A 25,902-nucleotide genomic window follows, 5' to 3' on the forward strand; every position below is an offset into this window, starting at 1 on the left:
ACAACATACCTGTTGGAGTTCAAGTGGTTACTCTAGTCCCGTTCCCTAGACAAATGTAAAGGTCAGATAATTAATATCCATAAGAAGTGTGCAGAAGTGGTAAATTCCAGTTACTCTCTCCCCTTCCCACCAATTATCAAAGTGGTTATCACTTTTGTAAAGGAAGAAAAGACAACTCAATATATAAGCTAATAGCAAAATACCACTCATGCTGAAAATCAGAAATAAAATATAAAATACTGGAAATACTTATAGAAGGTCATAAACTGAAATGTTTCTCTCTCCACAGAAGCTGCTAAACCTGCTGAGTACTTCCTGCATTTCCTGGTTATAGTGTATAAACTGCTCCTGTCATGCTGCTTTGTAAGTTGGGGAGAAAAAATTCCATACACCACATCCATCACAAGCTTCATTTAAAATCTGTAACTGCAATCATACGGAGCAAGATTATCTACAAATGTTCTCACCTAGTGGTCTGATCAAGGAGCAGCCATTTATCTGTGTTAATTTGCAGATCTTGTCCATTGAGAGGTTCTCTCATTTGAACTTTAAGTTCTAATCGACCACCAGTAGATTTTCTGCCATCAAAAATCTACAGTAAGGAAAACAAATATGAGTTTCAAACAATCCTTGAAAATCTTCTGGAAGAGTCAAGGCATCTTTGCAACATTTTAAAAAATTGTAATGCAAGCCAAATTCTAATAAAACAGAAAAATCAATTTACATACAAAGAACAATACAGCACAGGAACAGGCCCTTCGGCCCTCCAAGCCCGCGCCGCTCCCCGGTCCAGGATTGAATCCTGAATCCAGGATCCCCGCCCAATTTTCCAGCCTATCTACATCCTAATATCCTATCCACCGAGCTGTCCCTCACAGCTACGATGCTTTGTTCATCACAACCTATTAACTCACCCCCACCCCCCCATTCCAGACCATGTGATCTCCAGGGAGAGGCGAAAACCCAGAGTGAAAACCCCAGGGCTAATATGGGGAAAAAAAATCTGGGAAATTCCTCTCCGACCCCCTAAGGCGATCGAAACTAGTCCAGGAGATCACACTGGCCCTGATCAGAAAATGCTTCCCAACCCTATTCATTTCCACTTCTGCTTTACGAACACCATCTGAATTCCCTGCCCCCGAGAGGTGATCATTTAAAAAATATTCTTTCACAGGATGTGAGCATTGCTGGCTAGACCAGCATTTATTGCCCATACTTAATTGCCCTCAAAGATGATGGTAGCCACCTCCTTGAATGTTGCAGTCCACGTGGCGCAGGAATATCCAGTGCTGTTAGGAAGGAAGTTCCATGATTTTGACCCAGCGACAATGACAGAAGGGCAATTTATTTCCAAGTCAGGTGGTGTGAGGCTGGGAGGGGAACTTGTGGGTGGTGATGTTCCCATGATGTGCTGTCCTTGTCCTTTTAGGTGGTAGAGGTCACAGGTTTGGAAGATGCTGCCAAAGGACCCTTGGTGAGTTGCTGCAGTGCATCTTGTAGATGGCACACACTGCTGCCACTGTATTGGTGGTGGAGGGAGTGAATGCTGAAGGTGGTGAATGGAGTGCTAATCAAGCCGGCTGCTTTGTCCTGGATGGTGTTGAGCTTGAGTGTTGTTGAAATTGCATTCATCCATCAGGTGCAAAGTATTCCAGCACACTCCTGACTTAGGCCTTGTAGATGTTCTTGCTCTAGAGGGAGTGCAAGAGAGATTTAACAGACTGATTCCTGGGATAGCAGGGCTGACATATGAGGAAAGATTGAGTCGATTAGGATTGTATTCACTGGAGTTCAGAAGACTGAAGGGGGAATCGCATATAAAATTTTAACAGGACTAGACAGGGTAGATGCAAGAAGGATGTTCCTGATGGTTGAACCAGAGGTCACAATCTGAGGACACCGAGTGAAGAAATTTCTCCTCACCTGTGTCCTAAGCGGTCTACCCTGAGGGTGGTTAGCCTGTGGAATTCACTACCACAGAAAGTAGTTGAGACCGAAACATTGTATGTTTTCAAGGAGGAGTTAGACATAGTACTTGGGGCGAAGGGGATCAAAGGCTATGAGGGGGAAGGTGGAATCAGCCTATTGAGATGGATGATCAGCTCTGATCATAATGAATGACGGAGCAGGCTTAAAGGGCCAAATGGCCTCCTCCTGCTCCTATTTTCTATGGTGAACAGGCTTTGGGGAGTCAGGTTAGTTACTTGCCACAGAATTCTCAGCTTATAACCTGTTCTTTTAGCCACAATATTTATAGGACTAGTGTAATTCAGTTTCTGAACAATGGCAACCTCCACAATATTGGTAGTTGGGAAATTCGGTGATGATAATGCCATTTAATGTCAAAGAGAGATAGTTGGATTGTTTCGTTGGCGATAGTGATTGGCTGGCACTTGTGTTGTGCAAATGTTACTAGCCACATATCAGCCCAAGCTTGGTCTTGCTACATGAGGACATGGATTACTTCAATATCGGAGTTGTTACAAATTGTTATGTGGCCAATAACTTAAGGGCCTCAACTGTGGTGAAGACAGGAAGGCTGCCCTGGGATTTGTCCACCCCACCTAAAATTGCAAACACATCAGGGACAGTCGGCAGGAAGGTCACAGTTGCTGCAACTGGTAGAAATCTGCAGAACATACTAGAATGGTATAGCTCTGCGAAATTTAGAGTTGAAAGGTCTCACACTTAACTTCCAAGTTGTGATGAATTAACCGATTTGAGTCAGGTCACAGTGGAGACATTTCAATTCACTTCAACATTCATAGGGCAAGAGTGCGAAAAGTCATCCTGCATTCCTGTTCTTGATTGCTATCCTGTGAGCGCTGCTAGGACATGCATGTAGAATGGCCAGTTGGCCAAGTACCAATAGAGCTTGCTGGCAAGGGTTGTTTCGTTCAAAAAGGGGAGAAGGCAGTGTATACGATAGGTGATGGACAGTATTTGCAATACTGCTAAAAAATAGCAAGACTATTAGTTAATTCCAAACTAAATAAATCCAAATGTAAAATTTGAAACAAAAAGGAAAGAGCAAAGAAGAATTTTTCAAAGTATTACTTTCAGTGAACTATTTTTAACAGAACTTTGAAGTGCTGACATAAGAAATACTTGTAATTGTTTCAAGTATTGGTTACTATAGAACATAGAAACTCACTGAAGACTTACCTCAACAATTTCTCTGACCTCGCATTCAGTTTCTAATTTGTCCAGTTTTAGCTGTGCAGTTCCCACTGGTTTGTCATTCCTTAAAAATCCACTGTAAAAAAATCAAAGCAATTAATGTGTTTAACAGAAATAATCTTGCTGAACAAATGTTAACTTGCCCTATATTGATGTAGTGAAAATACAGAAGTGTACAAAGTATAGAGACAGTGGTTGGCTAATACAAGTACAAGATTAAAGCACCATGCCAGTCTAGAATCTAGAGAAAGCAGGATAGAAAAAGGGGAACCAGTAGATACAACATAGTTGAAATTCCAAAAAAGCATTTATGTGGTTCCGCACAAAAGGCTAATAAGAGCCATGGGGGAGGGGGAAATATATTACGATGGCTAGTTGGGGTAGTACATTATCATGGATAGAGGATAGACTAACTAATAGAAGACAGAGTAAGAATACAAGGGGCATTTCAGATGGAAACCTGTAACTAGTGGAATGCTGTGGAGATGCCGGCGTTGGACTGGGGTAAACACAGTAAGAAGTTTAACAACACCAGGTTAAAGTCCAACAGGTTTATTTGGTAGCAAAAGCCACACAAGCTTTCGAAGCTCTAAGCCCCTTCAGGTGAGTGGGAATTCTGTTCACAAACAGAGCTTATAAAGACACAGACTCAATTTACATGAATAATGTAAATGCCACAGGGACCAGTGCTGGGGCCAAAATTATTTACAATATATTAATGACCTAGACAAGGGAAGTGGTGAATGTACTATTGCTAAGTTAGCAGGTGACACACAAAAAGGTCGGAAACAGGTGAAGATGACAGCGTCTACAGAAGGATATCAGCAAGTTAAGTGAATGGACAGAAACTTTCTTTATTCATTTATTGCCTAAGCTGAGTTGTCCTTGAGGTGGTGGTGGTGCACTGCCTTCTTAAACTGCTGCAGTCCCTGAAAGTAAGGACTGCCACAGCACTGTTACGGAGGGAGTTCCCAGATTTTGACCCTCTGACAGTGAAGGAACATGAACTGCTTCAGTATCTGTGGAGTCACGAATAATACTGAATATTGTGCGGTCATCAGCAAACATTCCCATTTCTGACCTTATGATGGAAGGAAGGTCATTGATGATGCAGCTGAAGATGGTTGGGCCCAGGACACCACCTGATGTCCTGCATTGGCAGATGGAATATATTATATTCAATATAATATAGGAAAATGTGAAGTTATGTATCTTGGTAGGAAGAATAAAGGAGCTGAACATTATTTAAATAGAGAAAGACTGCAGAAAGCTGCATTATGGTGGAATTTAGGGATCCTTGTGCATAAATCAAAGTAGTTAGCATGCAGGTTCAGCAGGTAATAAAGGCGGCAAATGGAATGTTGGCTTTTTTCAAATGGAATAGAGTTTAAAAATAGGGCGCGCACGCACGCACACACACACACACACACACACGCTGAAGCCCCTTTTCAAAAAACACACCAATTACAAACAATAGGACATGGGTACAAAGGTTTCTATTCACTTCCAACCCTGTCCGTAACAGTGTGATAAATCACAGGCTTGCAGTTGCAGCCTTGCTTATAGTCAATATCTGATTGGAATTTACCATGAGAGATTAGCTTATACCTTATGATCAGAGAAAGAGTTGTACATAAAAGCCACTCATCCCTGGATACATTCCTAGTGAACAACTATAATACAGGACTGGCAGTTGTCGCCTTGACGTAACTCTCCAGCGCATTCACTGTTGAGATTCGTGTGTGCCACGGGGAAACTGTGGAAGGTGTGGCAAAAGAGGTGGATAGCTTCTAGAATTCTAATCTCATTGGAAGAAAGAGCTTTTGATTAGAGCAAGGTTTCCCAAACCTTTCTGTTCACGGAACCCTTTTGACTCCACCTCCCCCCCGCCCCAAACTCGGTACACACACACACCCCGCACCCCTCTCTCGGTACACACCACCAACCCCCCCCCCACCCCTCCCAACACACCTCTCTCGGTACACACACCCCTCCCCCCCCCCCCCAACCTCTCTCGCTACACAGACACCCCTCCCCCCCACCCACCCCTCTCGCCACACACACACCCCCCCCCACCTCTCTCGCCACACACACGCCCCCCCCACCCCCCTCTCTCGCTACGCACACGCCCCCCCCCTCTCTCTCGCCACACACACCCCCCCCACCCACCTCTCTTGCTGCACACACACTCCATGGCTGGGTGTATCTAATGGGACACTAGGGTTCCATGGAACCCAGTTTGAGAAACCCTGGATTAGAAGAAACTTATCTTAAAATAACATTGGTGAGTTAGCAACATTACTTGGCAATTATTGTAACAATGTAGAGTCACCATTGTAAAAATATACACACAACAACGAGGAAGAAGTCTTTTGAAAGAAACTCCACCTGTTCCACTCTCGAGCACAAATTATGTGGCAGAAAATAATTTTGTTAACCCCTGCACTATTATACTAAAACCAGATATGTTTGGACTGTTATGCAGAATACATTACCATTTCTGTCCTTACCCCTTATGAAATATTTCAAATTTAATTCCTTTGGTCTGAATTATTCGTTTAAATCCTCGGTGATTTCTGTTAATATTGAGCATAAAACTCTGATTATATTCTGGAAGAAACAAAAACACTTCTAAGAGAAAAACACATGGCACATGGAACATTGCAGAGTTTGGATAAAACATGGCAAAAGGATATAAAATGCACATCCCAGATTGATCTCAATTACAAAATAGTCTGGTAAGATATTGCAAGATATTTTATAATTAGTGCAATCTGCATGCAGGTAAAAATAAATTAATTCCACTTAGATAATTTCTTATATTAAAAAATTAATTACATGGCATTGCAACTTTAATACTGTATTTATACTAATTCTAGAACACAGGCCCTTTCACATTTCACTCGAGATTTATCATAGATTTAACTAAGATTAGCTAACACAGGAAAAAGGTCATGGTTACATTAACAATTAACCTGGACATAAAGTCAACACAAAGGCAAGGAAAAGAGTTGCAAACTTATCACAACAAAGAAGTTGAAAAAAAACTATGCTTTACTTTATGGCACTATCAAAAATATATTGAAAGCTTCGGTTATTCTGATTCAAAACATCTAATCTAAACAAAAATGATATGAACATACAGTTCCTTCCCAAAGACTGAGAAAAGCTACTTATCTCATACCTGGACAATTAGTATTCTTTATCACGGTCGTTTTGTTTCGTTGAGCTTGTTCCTATTTAAACAAGATGGTAGCATATGATCAACAGTATAAATGTTATATTTGCAATTTATATAGTTCTGTATTGTGAATAATTATTGTATGACAAAAATTGCGAACTTTGCGATTCAATTAGTTAAAATGACCAAAGTTTATTCACAAATCAGTAGTGATTCACATTTGTAAACTACTTTTGTATTCTCTGGAATTAAGTGCTGTAAGTAACTGAAGATTAAAAAGTTGCTGCTCGATTGCAACCAGAATGTAAAATTTAAAAATTCTCATATTTAAAAACAATTTTACTCACTGCACTAGGATATTGAAATTCAAACTTTATAAAAGCATCAAGGTCATGTGTTGCCACACCTATGCAAAATGAAACAAAACAAGTTATGTCCCAGTGGGAATTAATTCATCAAGGCCACAACATTAAAAGAAAATTCAATTTGAGTTCATAAAGGTGTTGTCATTTTTAAAAAATAATTTTATAGACAATTAATAAAAGGTTCTATAAATCAGGCAATCCGAGGTTATTCAGATCCCGCCATGCAAGATCATATACAGTAATCCCGTGTCACAAGCTTGACTAAATTTTATGTTTACGATTTATTTTTCACAATATATTTAAAAGAAACAGTACATTTGATTTGACACTTGAGACAACACTCTGGAAAAACAATCTGCCTGAATAACAATATCCTATATAATTCTATTTTCTGAGAGATTTCAGTTGTAGTGATGACAAGGTAACATCAATATTGTAGTTAAGGCAGTCTCATTCAATGTGGCATTCAAGAGCTCCCAAAGACAAGGTGGTTATTTATTGGAGATGGTTTGCATTTCCAAACTTACTTTATATAGTTTAATCAATCAAAAAATACACCACTTTAATTCTTGCAGGGACAGTACTGACTACCTCCATAGGTCTGATAGATTTTTGTTAACCAACGGTATTAAGGGATATGGGGTAAAGTTGGGTATTTGTAACTAGGTTGCAGTCAGCCATGATCTCCCACAATGGTGGAACAGGCTCAAACTGCCCACTCCTATCCTATATTCATAGTATTTTGCACAAATACCTTTCTAGAATTTTCCACAAGAATGGAGTATTTAAGTGACATTGCCATGAATAGTTGAGGAGAAAATATTTAACACACATCTTAATTAAAGGCTGGCTTACAATTATACAAGGTCCAAATGACACAACATAATATTGTAATCTTTTGACCTTTGGTACAACTAAAAATGGTCTCTTGTCCTATGCCATCTCCTGAAGATGCTGACTGACAATGGCTTACAATTCTTTGGCTGCCAGCTATTTTCCCATAATCTAGGCTGTAGTCAAACATTTGTTAGGTAAGATAATGTTGTAAGCAAATATCTCATCTAGTTTATACGCCAATATTAGTTTTTGTTATTGGGGACTGTTAAGTTTATCATTGTAGTCATTATCAGCTGCTTTTGCATTATACTAGCATTGGTCAGAGCTCCATTTGGTCTTACCTGAAGGTGCAGGGAGATTTATTCCTTTTACAATGATAAGAAGCATTTCAGTACTGCTGATGTCTGAAAATATACTAAAAAATAAAGCATAGTATTTTGGTCTGGCTAGAAACTGATGCACGAATCATAAATCAAAACATACAATGAGTTTGGCAGCAAGTCAAACAGATACCCATTGAAATGGATTAAGTAATTTTGTTTTTTGAAAAGCTACTCAGTTAGGAGATAGTACAATCTCTTTTCAAGTAGAATAGACCGATTACCAAATTTCTCCCAAAGCTACCTATTTTGATTTTTTATGGCACTAATCCTCATAGATGTCAATCTTCAACAAGGATTCAGTTGAGTGATCCTCATTATCTAAACTCACGTGAAGCTACCCAAGTGTGGCTTGATACCTATGAAACTCAAATCCCAACACTATACATTCGGGGAAGGAGACAAAATTTGAGGCGGGGGGAAAAGTAAAACACCTTTTGACAGTAAAGTTGAAAAACAAAATGGTATCTTCTTTTCTCCTTCCAATTTTTCTTCCCTTCCCATAAATTGACAGCAAGTATGAAATTCTTGTTGTAGGGCAACATTTTTAGTTGCCACACATTCAATCATGCATAGCCATAGGCTTTCATAAATGATAACATGATGGCACAGTGGTAGCACTGCTGCCTCACAGCACCAAGGACCTGGGTTCGATTCCCGGCTTGGGTCACTGCCTATGCGGAGTTTGCACGTTCTCTCCTTATCTGCATGGGTTTTCTCCGGGTGTTCCAGTTTCCTCCCAAATAAGTGCTAGTTAAGTGCATTGGCCATGCTAAATTCTCCCTCAGTGTACCCGAACAAGGACTGGAGTGTGACAACTAGGGGATTTTTACAGTAACTTCATTGCAGTGTTAATGTAAGCCTACTTGTGACACTAATAAGTAAACTTTAAACTTTAATGGGGAATAACATGTAACAGATGGTTGGTCAAAGAGGCACTCTCGCCGTCTATTTGGGCATCCGAGCATCACATTAATTTACAATTGTACAATGTGAAGGAAAGTAATTTTTTCCTAAAACTGCTTCTCAGGAAGTGTATGATGCTGGATTTATTACCCGTCCTTAGCTGCCTTGTAGTAGTAGGATCTCTATGCCACGGCAGTCCTCATACTGATGGTTCTTTCATAACATTACTAGGCAAGGAATTTCAGGATTCCAACCTTGCAATATTAAAGAAATGCACACCACTGTCTAAATCAGGATGGTGTGTGAATTGGAGGAGAACCTGCTGCTTTTGTCCTTCTCAGAAGTGGAAGTTGTAGAGCTGGGAGATGTTAGTTTTGTTGAAGATTAGGATGGTAACGATCGATTTAGTAGCAGGCAGAAGGCGTCCAACGCAAATTGGAGGAACAGAAACTCATCTTCTGATTGGGCACTTTGTAACCTTCTGGACTGAACATTGAGTTCAGCAACATCAGAGCATGGATTCTCTCCTCCACCTTTACCCCATTTCCATTTATTTCATTTTGTTTCATCTCATTCAAGCATATCATCCTACTTTCATTTCCATTTCTCCATTCCAGCTCTCCTTCTTGCCTCCTCCTCCCCTCCTCCTTTTCAGGGTTACTGCCATAATCTCCAGGCAGTCCCTTAACCATCTGTACCTCTGTTCTACTGTTCATGCATTCTGATCACTTAATGGACACTTTTAGCCCCTTCTCAGCCTTCTGTATCCTCATTTACATTTCTTGTGTCTCATTCCAACCACTTCTACCCCCACCCCCCATAGTATACATCTGTGCTGAATCTCTTTGCTCTTAGCTCTGATGAAGGGTCATCTAGAGCCTATTCTCTCCCCACAGATGCTGCCACACCTGCTGAGATTTTCCAGCATTTTCTGTTTCAGATTCTAGCGTCTGCAGTATTGTGCTTTTATTAAAGGCGGCTATTATTGTTTGCCTTGCTGATTCTCTTTTGTTCAAATGGAAAGCTTACCATATGTTGTTATCTTTAAAGGGTGCAGAGAGATTATCATAGTTATGGGATAGTCATCAATTGTCTTTGGTAGGCTTACATCAGTGGTGGGGAAATTATTGGAGAAGATTCTTAGGGTCAGGATGTACTCACCTCTGGAAGAGAATAGGTTTATCAGAGATAAGCAGCATGGTTTTGTGAAGGGAAGGTCGTGTCTCACAAACTTGATTGAATTCTTTGAGGAAGTGACAAGAAAAATTGACCAGGGCAGGGCAGTGGATGTTGTATACACGGACTTTAGTAAAGCCTTTGATAAGGTTCTTCATAGCAGACTGAGACAGAAGGTGAAGTCATATGGGATCCGAGGAGATGGTAAGATGGATACAAAACTAGCTTGGGCATAGAAAGCAGGGGGTAGCAGTGGAAGGGTACTTTTCTAACTGGAGGTCTGTGATAAGCGATGTTCCACAAGAGTGAGTGCTCGGGCCACTGTTGTATATATAAATAAATGATTTGGAGGAAAACGTAGGTGGTCTGATTAGTAAATTTGCAGATGATACAAAAATTGGGTGAGTAGCGGATAGTGAGGAGGATTGTCTGAGGATACAGCAGGATAAAAATTGGCTGGAGACCTGGTCCGAAAGATGGCAGATGGAATTTAACCTGGACAAATGAGAGATGATATGATTTGGAAGGTTTACTGCAGAAGGAAAATATACAGTTAATGGTAGAGCCCTTAGAAATATTAGCATACAGAGGGATAGAGGCTTGCAGATCCACAGTTCCCTGAAGGTGGCAACTCAAGTGGACAAGGTGGTCAAGATGGCATATGGCATACTGGCCTTCATCGGTCAGGGCATTGAGTATAGGAATTGGAAAATCATGTTGCAGCTGTATAAGGCTTTGGTTAGGCTGCATTTGAGTATTGTGTACAATTCGGGTTGCCACACTACCAGAAGGATGCTGATGCATTGGAAAGGGTGCAAAAGAGATTTACCAGGATGTTGCCTGGTTTGGAGGACATGGACTATGAAGAAAGGTTCAACAAACTTGGATTGTTTTCACTGGAGCATCGGAGAATGAGGGGGGACCTGAAAGAGGTTTAGAAGACTATGACAGGCCTGGATAGAGTGGATAGTCAGAGCCTTTTTCCCCAGCATCGAAGGGTCAATCACTCTGGTTGAAAGGGGGGGGGGGTTAGTTTAAAAGAGATGCAAGAGGCAAGTTCTTCACAGAGAATTAGGAATACCTGGAACACATGGCTGGAGGACGTGGTAGAAGCAAATTCCATAACAACATTCAAGAGGCATCTGGATAGATACATAAGTAGGCAGGGAATAGAGGGATATGGACCACGTAGAGGCAAGAAAATATTAAATTAGAGGGGCATCTTAGTCTGCAATCTGCAAAACCAAGATGATACTTCCAGCTATCATGGAAATGTAGTTTCAGCTTTGCAATTCAGACCAAAATAGATCATATTCAACATCCTTGGGGAAATTAATTTCTACTCAAATTAAAAACTAAATTTACTCTTTGAAGCTGCAAGATGCAAAAATTACAGAATTACAAAAAGCAGAAATCCATACCGTACAGTTTTAAAGGTTCTCTCCTCAAAATGGTACTTTGGTGGATCCAAACCTTGAGCTTGCCCCAGTTTAAGAATTTCAATATTTTTTTTGCAATCTGCAGCCATCTTTTCAAATCTACGAAACCAGAAAATGTACATTTTTTCATATGCTGTATGGAACTGGGGGTGAAAATCTTTATAATTACTGATGTCAGAACAACATGCACTGGTGCAAGGGTACTGTTAAACGAATGTCCATATATACTTCAATTTCAATGTTCTGAGACATAACTATTTTATTTTTCAGTTTGTGTACAAATTATTATTGCTACTTCACCAATTTGTTTGATTCACAAGTCATTATCCCCATTACAAATATATTAAAGACACAATTTGCACTTACCTTGTAGTCTCAGCCACATTACCAAGATGTATAAATTGCTTGGAGTAGGTCATACATTTCTAGGTTTAAAAGAAGAGTTTTAAAAATCAAACAGAAAAGGGAAAGGTAGCTTTGGTGTAGCAGATTTAACTAGATAGTTTTCTCCGCTGTTCCGAAGAAACTGATTTCAACGAGAGCACAGCTTGACATGTATTAGTGATTGTACAACATCTCAGGCCAGTGGCCTCCCTTCACATGTGAAGCAAAGCTTATGCAAAGTTATCCAGTGCTCATCCAATACTACACACATGTATTTTCCAGGAGTCAAGAGATGGTTATCAGGCACAGTAATACTGGCCAAATGTTTTCTCCCTTCCTAGCCACTGGTGCAGAACTCAAACAGTTCATCCTTACTGCTCTCCTGGGCAAAGTCAAGTAACCTAGCATAGACCTGACTTTGTATAGGGGAGCAAAAATGGCCATTTGACAACTAAACTAAAACAAAATTCTAATATCACAACTTGTAATGTTTATCTTCTGAACCAAATAGCCATGCATTTGTTTCAAAAGTAAAGTTGACATTTTGCATAAAAAAGTATGTTTTTACCTTCTTTCTCCTCTCATTTTTAAAATTGTTTTTCTCTAATCTCAACTAATTGCTCACTGCAAAACAAAGCATCATGCTTCTCGACTTCAGTTTGGCTGGTGGGTAAGATATGATGCAGCGTATTTCACTCATGCATTTTCTTTCATCAAGTTAAATACCTGTAGCTTTTTCACAACCTCCTAGAATGAGCGGTACATTCATTGCTCAGGAGTTGGCGGAGAACATGCACTGTAATTAGTTTGTAATGCAACCCGTCAGTCTACTGACTGACATGCTATTCTACAGAGACTACCACTAATATTGTAAACACAATTAACTTTTACCAGTGAGTTAGGCAATTACGTTTGCCCCATTGAGTATGTCTCATTATATACCTCATATTGCTCCTTTAGAAGGTTCATAAGGTGTGTGTACACTTCATCCATCTTTGGCGAAATCTGCACATCTTTATGATGCACCATTATAAAGTCATCATCATCATCAGCCTCAGGGAGTGAAGGAACCTGGAAAGGAATACCATTTGCTCAATGTTCATTTTTGTAGGATATGTTTGCTTTAAAGAAAATATTATTGGGCTTGTTACATAAAACACATTAAAATTAACTTTAAAAATCTGAGATAGCATAGTCACTTTTACCACTTTTTGAATACTTATTTTTGTGTCATCACTTAAATTACAGCAAAATATATTCATATGGTGCTTATATAAAAGAGTTAGAGTGCTTCACATGAGGATGATACTGACACTGACCAAACAAGTAAAACAGAAACTGAAGGGAGAGTTGAAAGAAAAAGGCCCAGATCTTCCAAGCAGCAGTAATGATTGTTGGGTTGATACTGAGCTTATAAAATCCCCTGACTGAACACTGCTGCTCAATTCTATTGGGGTCTTCGCGCCTGGCTTAGACAGAAATGATGTGGAGATGCCGGCGTTGGACTGGGGTAAACACAGTAAGAAGTCTCACAACACCAGGTTAAAGTCCAACAGGTTTATTTGGTAGCAAATGCCACTAGCTTTCGGAGCGCTGCTCCTTTGTCAGGTGAGTGGGAGATCCGTTCACAAACAGGGCATATAAGACACAAACTCAATTTACAGAATAATGATTAGAATGCGAGTCTTTACAGCTAATCAAGTCTTAAAGGTACAGACAATGTGAGTGGAGAGAGCATTAAGCACAGGTTAAAGAGATGTGTATTGTCTCCAGACAGGACAGTTAGTGAGATTTTGCAAGTCCAGGCAAGTCATGAGGGTTACAGATAGTGCGACATGAACCCAAGATCCCGGTTGAGGCCGTCCTCATGTGTGCGGAACTTGGCTATCAGTCTCTGCTCAGCGACTCTGCGCTGTCATGCGTTATGAAGGCCGCCCCGGAGAACGCTTACCCGAAGATCAGAGACCGAATGCCCGTGACCGCTGAAGTGTTCCCCAACAGGAAGAGAACACTCTTGCCTGGTGATTGTCGAGCGGTGTTCATTCATCCGTTGTCGTAGCATCTGCATGGTCTCCCCAATGTACCATGCCTCGGGACATCCTTTCCTGCAGCGTATCAGGTAGACAACGTTGGCCGAGTTGCAAGAGTATGTACCGTGTACCTGCTGGATGGTGTTTTCACGTGAGATGATGGCATCTGTGTCAATGATCCGGCACGTCTTGCAGAGGTTGCTGTGGCAGGGTTGTATGGTGTCGTGGTCACTGTTCTACTGAAGGCTGGGTAGTTTGCGGCGGACAATGGTCTGTTTGAGGTTGTGCGGTTGTTTGAAGGCAAGAAGTGGGGGTGTGGGGATGGCCTTGGCGAGATGTTCATCTCCATCAAAGACATGTTGAAGGCTCCGGAGATGTCGTAGCTTCTCCGCTCCGGGGAAGTACTGAACGACGAAGGGTACTCTGTCCACCGTGTCCTGTGTTTGTCTTCTGAGGAGGTCGGTGCGGTTTTTCGCTGTGGCATGTCGGAACTGTCGATTGATGAGTCGAGTGCCATATCCTGTTCTTATGAGGGCATCTTTCAGCATCTGGAGGTGTCTGTTGCAATCCTCCTCATCGGAGCAGATCCTGTGTATACGGAGGGCTTGTCCGTAGGGGATGGCTTCTTTAATGTGTTTAGGGTGGAAGCTGGAGAAGTGGAGCATCGTGAGGTTATCTGTGGGCTTGCGGTACAGTGAGGTGCTGAGGTGACCGTCCTTAATGGAGATGCGTGTGTCCAAGAATGCAACCGATTCCGGAGAGTAGTCCAGGGTGAGTCTGATGGTGGGATGGAACTTGTTGATGTCATCATATAGTTGTTTCAGTGATTGTTCACCATGAGTCCAAAGGAAGAAAATGTCATCGATATATCTAGTGTATAGCATCGGTTGAAGGACCTGTGCGGTGAAGAAGTCTTGTTCAAACCTGTGCATGAAGATGTTGGCATACTGAGGTGCGAATTTGGTCCCCATGGCTGTTCCATGTGTCTGGATGAAGAACTGGTTGTTGAAGGTGAAGGCATTGTGGTCCAGGATCAAGCGGACGAGTTGTAAAATTGCATCTGGAAACTGGCAGCTTTCGGCGTTGAGTACTGAGGCAGTTGCAGCAATGCCATCATCATAGGGGATGCTGGTGTAGAGTGCTGAGACATCCATTGTGATGAGGAGTGCTCCTGGTTCAACTGCTCCATGTGTGCTGAGTTTCTGTAGGAAGTCCATAGTGTCTCGACAAAAGCTGGGGGTTCTTTGTACAATGGGTTTCAGGATGCCCTCAACATAGCCAGAGGAGGTTCTCGCACAGGGTCCCATTGCCCGATACGATGGGACGGTCGGGTGTGTTTGCCTTGTGCATCTGCGGGAGGCAGTAGAGATCTCCAACGCGGGGGTAGGTGGAATGAAGGTCTTGATCAGAGTATTGAGTTGTCGGGTGTGTTCTTTGGTCAGATCTGCAGGCAGGCCTCTGATCTTTGGGTAAGCGTTCTCCGGGGCGGCCTTCATGACACACGACAGCGCAGAGTCGCTGAGCAGAGACTGATAGCCAAGTTCCGCACACATGAGGACGGCCTCAACTGGGATCTTGGGTTCATGTCACACTGTCTGTAACCCCCACGACTTGCCTGGACTTGCAAAATCTCACTAACTGTCCTGGCTGGAGACAATACACATCTCTTTAACCTGTGCTTAACCCTCTCTCCACTCACATTGTCTGTACCTTTAAGACTTGATTAGCTGTAAAGACTCGCATTCCAATCATTATTCTGTAAATTGAGTTTGTGTCTTTATATCCCCTGTTTGAGAATAGATCTCCCACTCACCTGACGAAGGAGCAGCGCTCTGAAAGCTAGTTGCATTTGCTACCAAATAAACCTGTTGGACTTGAACCTGGGTGTTGTGAGACTTCTTACCGTGTTTACACAGAAATGTGCAGAAACCCGTGGAGAACTCAGTCACAGCAGAGCAGAGTTGGGGGAAGACAAGCCCCATTATTTACAGCACCAGTTGCCATATGGTAAATTATAATATCCAGTTTGTATGTTGGGGAAGGGGCAAGACAGGTCATTTTTAAATGTTCACCGTCAGAGAGACTTGGGTGTGCTCATACAAGGAACACAAAGTTAGCATGTAAGTGCACCAAGCAATTAGGAATGCAAATGGCACGGTGGCCTTTAAACTAGGGGATTGGAGTACAAGAATAAGAAAGACTTATTACAATTTTTGGGTTTTGGTGAGAAAACACCTGGTGTACAGCGCACAGCTTTGATCTCCATATCTTCTTCCTGAGTTCTTTGCCAGAAGACAGTATGTCTCATTGCACCATGATTTCCACCACGGATAAGGCAAGCAGGCAGGTTCAGGGATCGAACTCTGTGCAGTTTGCATCAATCTGATTCATGCTTGCCTTCCAGCCAACTGGCCATCCGAGGAGTCAAAGTTCCTTTGGCAACATACACCTTTATTTGAATGTTGTAGCCTGGAGCCAAGGATAGTGATGGAGAAGCTCCAATTTATTTTCATCACATGGTTGACCAGGAATCTTTCCCACTCTTACTATCCTCCAGTGGCTTACGTTAGAAGGATTTACACGTTAATGTGCAAACTGTTTGGCCAGGTTATGAACTAATCTTCCTTGGGCATCAAGTTCTGGAATGGGACTTGAACTTGGAGCTCCTGGCTCAGAAGCAGGGATGCTATCCACTGCACCAAAGACCTCCCTTGCCACTCACTAGGGAACCTAGAAAATTTGGGAATAGTCTCAGGCTAAAGTGTCAGACAGACATACAAATTAGGAGCAGGAATAGCCACTCAGCCCCTTGAACCTGTTCTGCCATTTAATAAGATCATGACAATTAATATCCGATTGTGGCCTCAATTCTACTTTCCTGTCTGCCCCCCAACATCATTTGACTGTCCTGTCCATTATTTAAGACTGAGATGAGAAAAGATTTCTTTATTCAAAGGTGAATCTTTAGAATCATCTATCCCAGAGAGTTGTGGGTGCTCCCTCATTAAGTATATTCAAGTTTGATTAATCAGCAAATCAAGGTGCAGAGGTGGGGTGGGGTGGGGGGTGTTTGCCAGCAATGCTCATATCCCCCAAAAAATAAAAACAAACTTTTATGTCTTTTTGCCAATTATGACTTTAGTCAATAAAGAGATTTTTCCATTAACTTCAATTTTAGTAGGGCTCCTTGATCAATTTCGCCCAAGCTCTGGATTTCAGATCTTTCGACCACGTTTGGACAAAGGGTGTAATTAGGCCTGGATAGCTTTGTTGAAGAATGGCGATTAGTATTGGCACAGCCATACATATTGCTCCTACAAAATGACATTAATTGCTGATATGTGGGCCCTACCTGATATCTGATTATCTTTCTTTATTGCTATAGTTCACTTCTCAGTTTGATCTAGACAGTTATCTATTAATATCTTTTGATCCCTCTCCTTTAATATACCTAGCTATTTAACTTAATATCCCCACTGTTAATTTCTCATCTTTTGTCTCATTTTCTTGCATTTATTCATATTTGCTATTTACCAGTTCACTCGGCCTCATCTGGTACAATCTATAAATTTAAGAGAATTTTGTTTCTGTCCTCAACTCCAAATCAATTATATACACGTTTAATCTAAAACGTAATGGGCCAATTGTTGATGTCTGTGCTGCAATTAAAACTTAGCTTTAATAAGCACCTACCTTTAATGAAGTAAAATGCTTTAAAGCTTTCCACTAAAAAAGGAAGGAAAAGAGATACCAAGCCAAAAGAGGATAGATTAGGACAGGTAGGTTCTTTACTCAGAGAGCAGCAAGGGCGTGGAATGCCCTGCCTGCAACAGTAGTGGACTCGCCAACATTAAGGGCATTTAAATGGTCATTGGATAAACATATGGATGATATTGGAATAGTGTAGGTTAGATGGGCTTTAGATTGGTTTCACAGGTCGGCGCAACATCGAGGGCCGAAGGGCTTGTACTGCGCTGTAATGTTCTATGTTCTAGGTGACTGAGTTTGATGAAAGATGATTTCAAGAAGGACCTTAGGAGTGAAAAGGGAGATAGAGGGGTGAAGCAGTTTAGGGAGAGAATAACACACACAATGGAACCTCAGTGATTGAAAACAGTGATGGGGGAGGGCTGGGCTGAAATCCAAATCTTACCCCTTAACAATACAGCATATGTTAGAAAGGATAGTAGCCTGATTCCAAAATGTTATCTATATTATCCATCAGCTTTGTCGAACCTTGGAAATATCAACCGGTTTCCCACTTTGGATAGCCACGATCATTGGATCAAAGCCTTTTGCAGTTCGAAGGAAATGTTTTGCTTGTTCCAGGTTCTTCTTTTGTTTTGCTTGCACAGCAACTTTCATGTACTGTTGCTTCCTATTCTGAAGAAATTCCAATTGTTGCTGAGCTATAGAGAAATGCAAGCAGTGAGCAGGTGAAACATGGTACAGCTGAGAACTCCCTTACCAATTTCAAAGATTTTAAGAACTACATTGAGAGAAAAGTAAAGCACTAGAACCTGCTTTTCCATTCAAACACTGACCAATTATTTAAAAGTTTATTCACTGTTCATGCAGAATTTTTTGAAAGTCTATTAAACTAGCTCACAAAGGCAAAATAGCAAGGGACTCTAGTCCCAGTCCCTCACTCAGCTGAGACCTTGATCTGACACGACATGCAGGAAAGAACTGAGATCAATTGCATCCTTGCACATGTATATCTGACTGGCAGCAGTGTTACTCCAATTTATTCAGATGATCAGCTGAAGATCAGCCTTTTCACACAAAGCAAAGAATGCTATCATATTCATAAACCTATGTTCATATTAAATTAAGACGTCACAGTGATTGAAAAGGAAATATACCGACTGAACTGAGCTGAACCAGGTGATCATTTGGTGTTGGCTTCTTTAATGGTTTTGGGGATTGCCTTTCCTCTGATGCAGTTGGTAAGGTCAGTGTTGACCCAGTTGTTTGTACTCCATGATCTGGAAGCATTGTTGGCTTCTTTGCAACTGGAGATTCTGCAGCTGGTTGAGGAGTTCCACTCTAAGATAAAGAATACAAGATCAGTAAGAGTTCAGAACAGATGCTCCCTGTGTGAATTCAGTTTAAGGCTGCAGCTTGACCATAATGTTTTATTATTAACCATTAAAAATGCATTTCTTAGCACCAAAAGCCTAATCTGCAATTGTAAGTTGCATTTGATGTATATGACTAACATGTGACATTACATTCATATGATGTATACTCAATAAGCAAAACATGCAATTACTTCTTTATTGAAATGATGAATTAGAGTAACATATAATCAAAAAAATTAGTCCATGATCTATCTTAGTGTGTCAAAACCTAAACAGATTTAAGTACAAGATCAATACAATTACATAGATAATAAAGTAATTACTAATTAGCTACTTCCCCTCAAATTTCCAAATCCTAATATAAAGCAGCAGTATCAATCTTGAACCTATGGCTATTAAGTACATAACTGAAAAAAATATTACTTTCCCCTCCTACAGAGGAAACAGCTTGATTCTGCTCAATGTCTATTAAAACTGGTCACTTAAGATAGGCAGCCTACCACTTACAACAGGATAAAGCATGCATCCTACTGTTCTACAGCAGAAAATATTCTCTCCTATAATGCTCCTAATTTCTGAAGGAAAGGATTTTCTTTCTCTGGGAAAGAGAATTTAAGTTTAAAACAGTTCAAAGAAAAACTTAACAGATAATACTCAATTTTATGGAAGGGAAATTAGAATGTACATGGGAGACTAGTTAATGGGGAACCAATGGAGGAAGTATATTTGAATTTTCAAAAGGCAATCAATAAAGTGCCACACAAAAAGTTGTTATACAAGATAAGATCTCATAGATTTGGGTAATATATTGGCATGGATAGAGGGTTGGTTAAAAGCACAGAAAGAAACTATAAATGGGTCACTTTCAGGTTGACAGGCTTTTCTGGTGGGGGCCACCAGCAACAGTGCTGAGACCTCAGCTTTTTACAACCAAATCGATAACTTCAATGAAATGACTGAGCGTAATGTACCCAAGTTTGCTGATAATACAAAGCTAGGTGGGAAAGTAACCTGTGAGCAGGATACAAGAGTCACAAAGGGGTATGAATGGGCAAAAAGGTGGCAGATGAGTATATTGTGGGTAAATGTGAAATCATTCACTTTGGTAGTAAGAATGGAAAAACTGATTTTCTTTTAAATGGTGAGAAACAATTAAATGTTGGTGTACAGAGGGACTTGGGTTTCTTTGTACAAGAAATACAGTTATAATGCAAGATATACTGAGCAGGTGGGAAGGCAAGTAGTATGTTGTCTTTTATTGCGAAAGGGTTGGAGGGGTAAAGGTTAAGGAAGTATTGCTGCAATTATGTAGGGTTTTGGTGAGATCACACATGGAGTATTATAGTAATTTTGGTCTCCATACCCAAGGAAGGATATACTGTGCTTAGAGGGGGTGTAACAAGAGTTCACTAGATTGATTTGATTTATTGTCACATGTATTAATATGTGACAATAATAAAGTATTGTTTCTTGCGCGCTTATACAGACAAAACATACCCGTTCATAGAGAAGGAAATGAGAGTGCAAAATGCAGTGTTACAGTCATAGCTGGGGTGCAGAGAAAGCATTAAAGCATTGTTAGAGAGTTTAAAAGAGTTAGAATGAAGTTTTAGAAACATAGAACAAGAGTAAAAGATAGAATTAAAAGGTATGCTGGGCACAGCTTGCAAGAAATCGCCTCACTCCGGCTCCATCTTGGAATTGGTTCCTGCAATGAAAGGATTATCATATAGTTGTTGTACGAAGAAAGGTTGAATAGAATTAGCCCAGAATTGAGTTTGGAAGAATGAGAAGTGATTGGATTGGAATATGTAATTCTGAGAGTGCTTGGCAGGGTAGATGCCGAGAGGCTGTTTCCCCTAGGTGGAGAGTTTAAAACTAGAAAACATTGACTTAGGATAAGGGAATGGCCAATTCAATCTGAAATGAGGAGAAATTTCTTCTCTCAGAGGCAACAACCTCTCTAATTTTATTTAAGCTTGTGCTCCCTTTGATTTCTTTTGTGTGTCCACACATGCATGATAACCGAGAGGCCAACATGTGTTTGACCTGTGCATGAATATCTGGGTTGCTGCTCAGCTTTGAAGGAACATTGTTCAGAGGGTTGAGACTCTTTGGAATTCTCTATTCCAGAAAGCTGTGGATATTTTGTTGAGTATATTCAAAGCTAATATCGCTAGATTTTTGGACTCCAAGAGAATCAAAGGAGATGGGGAGTGGGTGGGAATGTGGAATTGTGGTTGAGAATCAGTCATTTTATTAAATTGTGTATTAAAATTTTTCCCCCTCAGATTTGAGGGGACGCATGGCCTACATTTTAAAAAAAAATTCATATGTAATTAATAATAGGATATAGGAATAATTTACAGGAAAACAAAACCCATCAGTTTCTTTGATATTTATATACAAAAAAGGGCAGCAAGAGGCCAGTGAGTCATGAAGCCTGTCCGATGCTGACATGGTTCACTCTAGGGGAAAAAAAACAAGTTCAACCACATCAGACAATTTCATTAAAGAAGTTTAACAAAACTTTAACTCTGGAAATTTCTTTCCAATCCCCAGAAGCAATTGAGCAAGATCGAAGGGACCACTAGATGACTAACAGTATCAGCGAACCCATAACTTCTATTAACCTAGACATCTTCCAGTAGCAATTTCTAAAGCAGTGTTTCCCAAACTTTTTCCCGTCTGACCCCATTTTTAATGCCTCAAACTTAGTGTAAACCCAGTGTAAAAATTTGGGGTTACATGACATGAAAATGTCATTTTACTGAGCCTAATGAGTCACATTCAGCATGCATGCTGTATCACAGTCTCTCAAAATCTGGCAGCATGGTTGATAGTGCACAAATCAAGTATGTTCACAGCATCAAGGCTGCCTGTGCAAAACTTGTTCACTCCCCTCCTCTCCCAGTGAACTGTGCGCCAGAGGAAAAAACATCCGGCGTGCTCAAGGGAGACACTGAGACCGCTTGTTCAAAGCTTGTTCACTCTCCTTCCTTTCCAATCAACTACGAGCTGGGAATAAAAAACGTGGGTTCTTTTTCATAATTGAAATAACAAGATTTCCTCAATGTTTGAAAAAAATCAGAGCTATTATGATTAGCTGTTAAAGACACAGAACCCTTGCCCACTTCTGCCTAGTGTTCAGAGTATGTGGTGTGAATGATTGTGACAGCTGAACCAGTATCAATTAACAAGTTCTGTTGCTGACGCTTTCAAGAACAGCAGGGATAGGTCTACGATCACAATTATGTCAGAACCCCACTACTGACCAGTCTGAGGGGACCAAATCCCCTCATCAGGATAACATAGGTGTTCTGCATGCCCATGACCCAAGAATAGAGAATTACCTGGAGACTACCACCAGTAAGCTGATCTTTACGGAGGCCTCTCATTTCCTCCCTCAATTGTCTCATTTTGTCCTCCATTTCACTGGGGGAATCTCATGATTGCTCTGTGGTTTTGCAGCGTGTGTTCCAAGGGTGCAGAATAGGGGACTTCAATGTCCATCACTACAAGTGGCTCAGTCATACCGCCACAGGCCAAACTGGGCAGATCCTAACAGACATAGCTATTATGTGGCAGGTAGTGATGGAACCAGCATACTTGACCTCATCCTCACCAATCTGCGTGCCACAGATGCATCTAGCCATCACAGTATTAGTTGGAGTGACCAACGCACAGTTCATGTGGAGACAAAGTCCCATCTTCATAATCGAGGATACCATACATCGTTGTGTTGTGTGGCACTACCACCGTGCTAAATGTGATAGACTTCAAACAGATCTGGCATCTCAAGATTGGGCATTCACGAGGCACTGTGCGCTATCAGCAGCAGCAGAACTGTACTCAACCCCAATCTGTAACCTCATGGCCTGGCATATTCCCCACTCTACCATTACCACTAAGCCAAGGGATCAACCCTGGTTTAATGAAGAATAAAAGAGGGCATGCCTGGAGAAACAACAGGAATCCCTAAAAATGAGGCGTCAGCCTGGTGGAGCTACAACATAGGACTACCTACATGCCAAACAGTATAAACAGTAAGTAATAGACAGAGCTAAGCAATTCTACACCCAATGGATCAGATCTAAGCTCTGCAGTCCTGCCACATCCAGCCATAAATGGCGGGAGACAACTAAACAACTCACTGGAGGCGGTGGCTCAACAAATATCCCCATCCTCAATGATGGAGGAGCCCAGCACGTCAACGCAAAAGACAAGGGTGAAGTATTTGCAAAAATCTTCAGCTGGAAGTGCTGAGTGGATGATGCATCACTGCCTCCTCCGGAGGTTGTAACCATCACAGATGTCAGTCTTCATCAAATTCGATTCAGTCCACGTGATATCAAGAAACGGCTGAAGGCGCTGGATACTGCAACTACAATTGGCCCTGACAATATTCCGGCAACAGGCCTGAAGACATGTACTCCAGAACTTGCCATGCCTCCAGCCAAGCTGTTCAGTTCAGCTGTAACACTGGCATCTACTCAGCAATGTGTAAAATTGCACAGCAATCTTCTATACAGAAGAAACAGGACAAATCCAAGCTGGCCAATTATTGCCCCATCAGTCTATTGTAAAGTGATGGAAGGGGTCATCAAGCGGAACTTAACCTGCTCACTGACGCTCAGTTTGGGTTCTGCCAAGGTCACTCATTTCCCAACCTCAGTACAGGCTTGGTTCAAATGTGGGCAAAACAGCAGAATTCCTGGGGTGAGGTGAGAGTGACTGCCTTGACATCAAGATAGCATTTGACTGAGTTTGGATAAAGGAGCGCGAGAAAAATTGGAGTCAATGGGAATCAAGGGAAAGCCCTCCACAGATTGGAGTCATATACCAGGCACAAAGAACTTCTTACCACTGTTCTCAGACCAGGACATGAAGCAAAAGCTCCATAAACTTGAATAACACAAGGCTTCTCGAGACCCTTTTTTATACCTTAAAGATGTTGAAAGCCCACCTTAAGGCAATTGTAAAATAGCCGATTGGTCAAAAATGAAATAACAGTTAGCCCACTGGTTCTTTTAACACATTGTCTCAACTTTAAGACAATGGCTTCGCTTAAGCCATATCTCATAACTTGAGTGAACCAGTGCGTCGACCAATAACTGGTTAATATAACTGTCTGTCATTTCTAATTGAGGCATCGGAATAAAAGCCTATTCATTCCTTCAGTCAAGGTTAAACAAGTTCATGTTACCTTTTTAGCCTGTCTGGGAAGGGAACATCTTACAATTCTTGTGACATTTTAAGAATTTGTATCAATAATCAAGTGCTAATTGAAGTTTTAAATTTAAAAGTTTATTTATTAATGTCACAAGTAGGCTTACATTAATACTGCAATGAAGTTACTGTGAAAATCCCCTGGTCGCCACACTCTGGCACTGTTCGGATACACGGAGGAGAATTTAGCACGGCCAATGCACCTAACCAGCACATCTTTTGGACTGTGGGAGGAAACTGGAGCATCCCGGAGGAAACCCACGCAGACACAGGGAGAATGTGCAGATTCCACACAGACAGTAATCCAAGCCAGGATTCGAACCCGGGTCCCTGGCACTGTGAGACAGCACTGCTAACTACTATGCCAATGTGCTTTTTGTAATTAAAAAAGTTATAAACTTTGTGTCACAGGTTTCATGACTAGACTTACTAACACATCTATTAAATGAATTACTTATTCTTCATTTGTCTCACAATTAAAGCTATTTAACTAATCTGGCTGTTTTCCAATAATGCAGGTTTAGTTTTTTTTTTAAATGGCTTGTCAATTTAGCACAAAATGCTAAATAACACATTAATTCAGACTACAAAATGATAGTCACACTAAAACCATTGATTTTCAAACTACCAACAGCAGTTTTTTTTGTAAACTGGGTACTCTTCATAATTGAAACAGCAGGATTTCCTCAATGTTTGAGAAAATTAGAGCCAATGAAAAGTAATGAAACAAGGAATGGTATAATTTCTAAAATATCAGAACCTCGCCAATAATAGAAAAATGGAAGCCTCCTCCGTCCAGAGAGATAATTTCCCCTCTGTGTTGAGGTATCTTTCCAAGGCGTTACAAGGTATTTTATATCATCCTTCACTGACTGACTTTTCCAAATGTCTCTCATGAGGTAGCTTCCCATACTTCCTCCCTCCTCTCACATTTCCCCTTTTCTATCTAGGTGACAAAATATCTCCTGCCCTCTAAACTTCTGTCCCAAAGCCACAGTAGACTAGAATAACAGTCAAACGGATATTGGTACTTAAGTTTGTGCGTGGCATTGGAAGGAGAGGGGGCGGAGAGAGAATAAGAGGATTAGGCCAAGCTGTGACAGATTCCTAGCTCAGTGAAATAGCTTGCCTTAGATATTAAGAACAGCCACTTTTGGCAAGGTATTGGAGGGCTGCTGGTATTCACGTGAGAAAGCAGAAAAAGGACCCAGGAAAAGCAATTTGTTGTGTACGTTTGATTGAAAACAGTACCTCATCTTCCGCTGCCTCCTCCTCCTCAACTTCCGCAGTAGCTAGTCTGGATGCAGCTTCAAGTGTTCCAACAATATCACGATCACCAGATGCTCCTTCCACTCCTGGTATTGGTGGGAATCCTAAATAAAGACAACATTGATTAACAACTTAGAAGTTCAGTTTCTGGTTGCTGAAGATAATTTCACGGTCCACCGCCTTCATACTACATGTAATTTTAGGAAGTGTTAAAGCGGTCAGGTTGACCCAACCCAAGATTTTCACTTCTTTTACTGTGACAAATGCTTAGCACAACCTAATTTTAAAGTTATAATTACAATTTCAGTCAATACAGTTTGTCTCAAACTTATTGAGAAATCACTCAATCATTTTTAAAACAACTAACAGTTTAATAGCAAGTTTAATCAGGCAATGATTGATGCCTGGATTGCTATTAAAAATGTCAATAGCGATGAAACTG

The 25,902-nt window shown here is 41.0% G+C and overlaps 1 protein-coding gene across 2 annotated transcripts in view; it reads right to left on the minus strand.

Annotated features, from left to right (window-relative positions):
- Positions 1 to 25,902, minus strand: part of cc2d1b (coiled-coil and C2 domain containing 1B) — a 417,139-nt gene that overhangs the window by 353,752 nt on the left and 37,485 nt on the right. The window contains exons 12-24 of one of the 2 annotated variants that reach the window (XM_078218574.1): positions 25,443 to 25,564; positions 18,744 to 18,927; positions 18,115 to 18,287; positions 12,791 to 12,919; positions 11,831 to 11,889; positions 11,447 to 11,563; positions 7,905 to 7,978; positions 6,709 to 6,767; positions 6,365 to 6,416; positions 5,691 to 5,790; positions 3,166 to 3,256; positions 468 to 592; positions 10 to 45 (exon numbers count right to left, since the gene is read on the minus strand). In XM_078218574.1, the coding sequence (XP_078074700.1) occupies positions 33 to 45; positions 468 to 592; positions 3,166 to 3,256; positions 5,691 to 5,790; positions 6,365 to 6,416; positions 6,709 to 6,767; positions 7,905 to 7,978; positions 11,447 to 11,563; positions 11,831 to 11,889; positions 12,791 to 12,919; positions 18,115 to 18,287; positions 18,744 to 18,927; positions 25,443 to 25,564 (1,298 nt within the window). In that variant the 3' untranslated portion in view covers positions 10 to 32. Of the gene's footprint in view, positions 1 to 9; positions 46 to 455; positions 593 to 3,165; positions 3,257 to 5,690; positions 5,791 to 6,364; positions 6,417 to 6,708; positions 6,768 to 7,904; positions 7,979 to 11,446; positions 11,564 to 11,830; positions 11,890 to 12,790; positions 12,920 to 18,114; positions 18,288 to 18,743; positions 18,928 to 25,442; positions 25,565 to 25,902 lie in introns of both variants that reach the window. The other variant, XM_078218575.1, reaches the window with a different exon arrangement.

This window comes from Mustelus asterias, chromosome 8 (genome assembly GCF_964213995.1).
Source record: "Mustelus asterias chromosome 8, sMusAst1.hap1.1, whole genome shotgun sequence".
Classification (NCBI taxonomy): domain Eukaryota; kingdom Metazoa; phylum Chordata; class Chondrichthyes; order Carcharhiniformes; family Triakidae; genus Mustelus; species Mustelus asterias.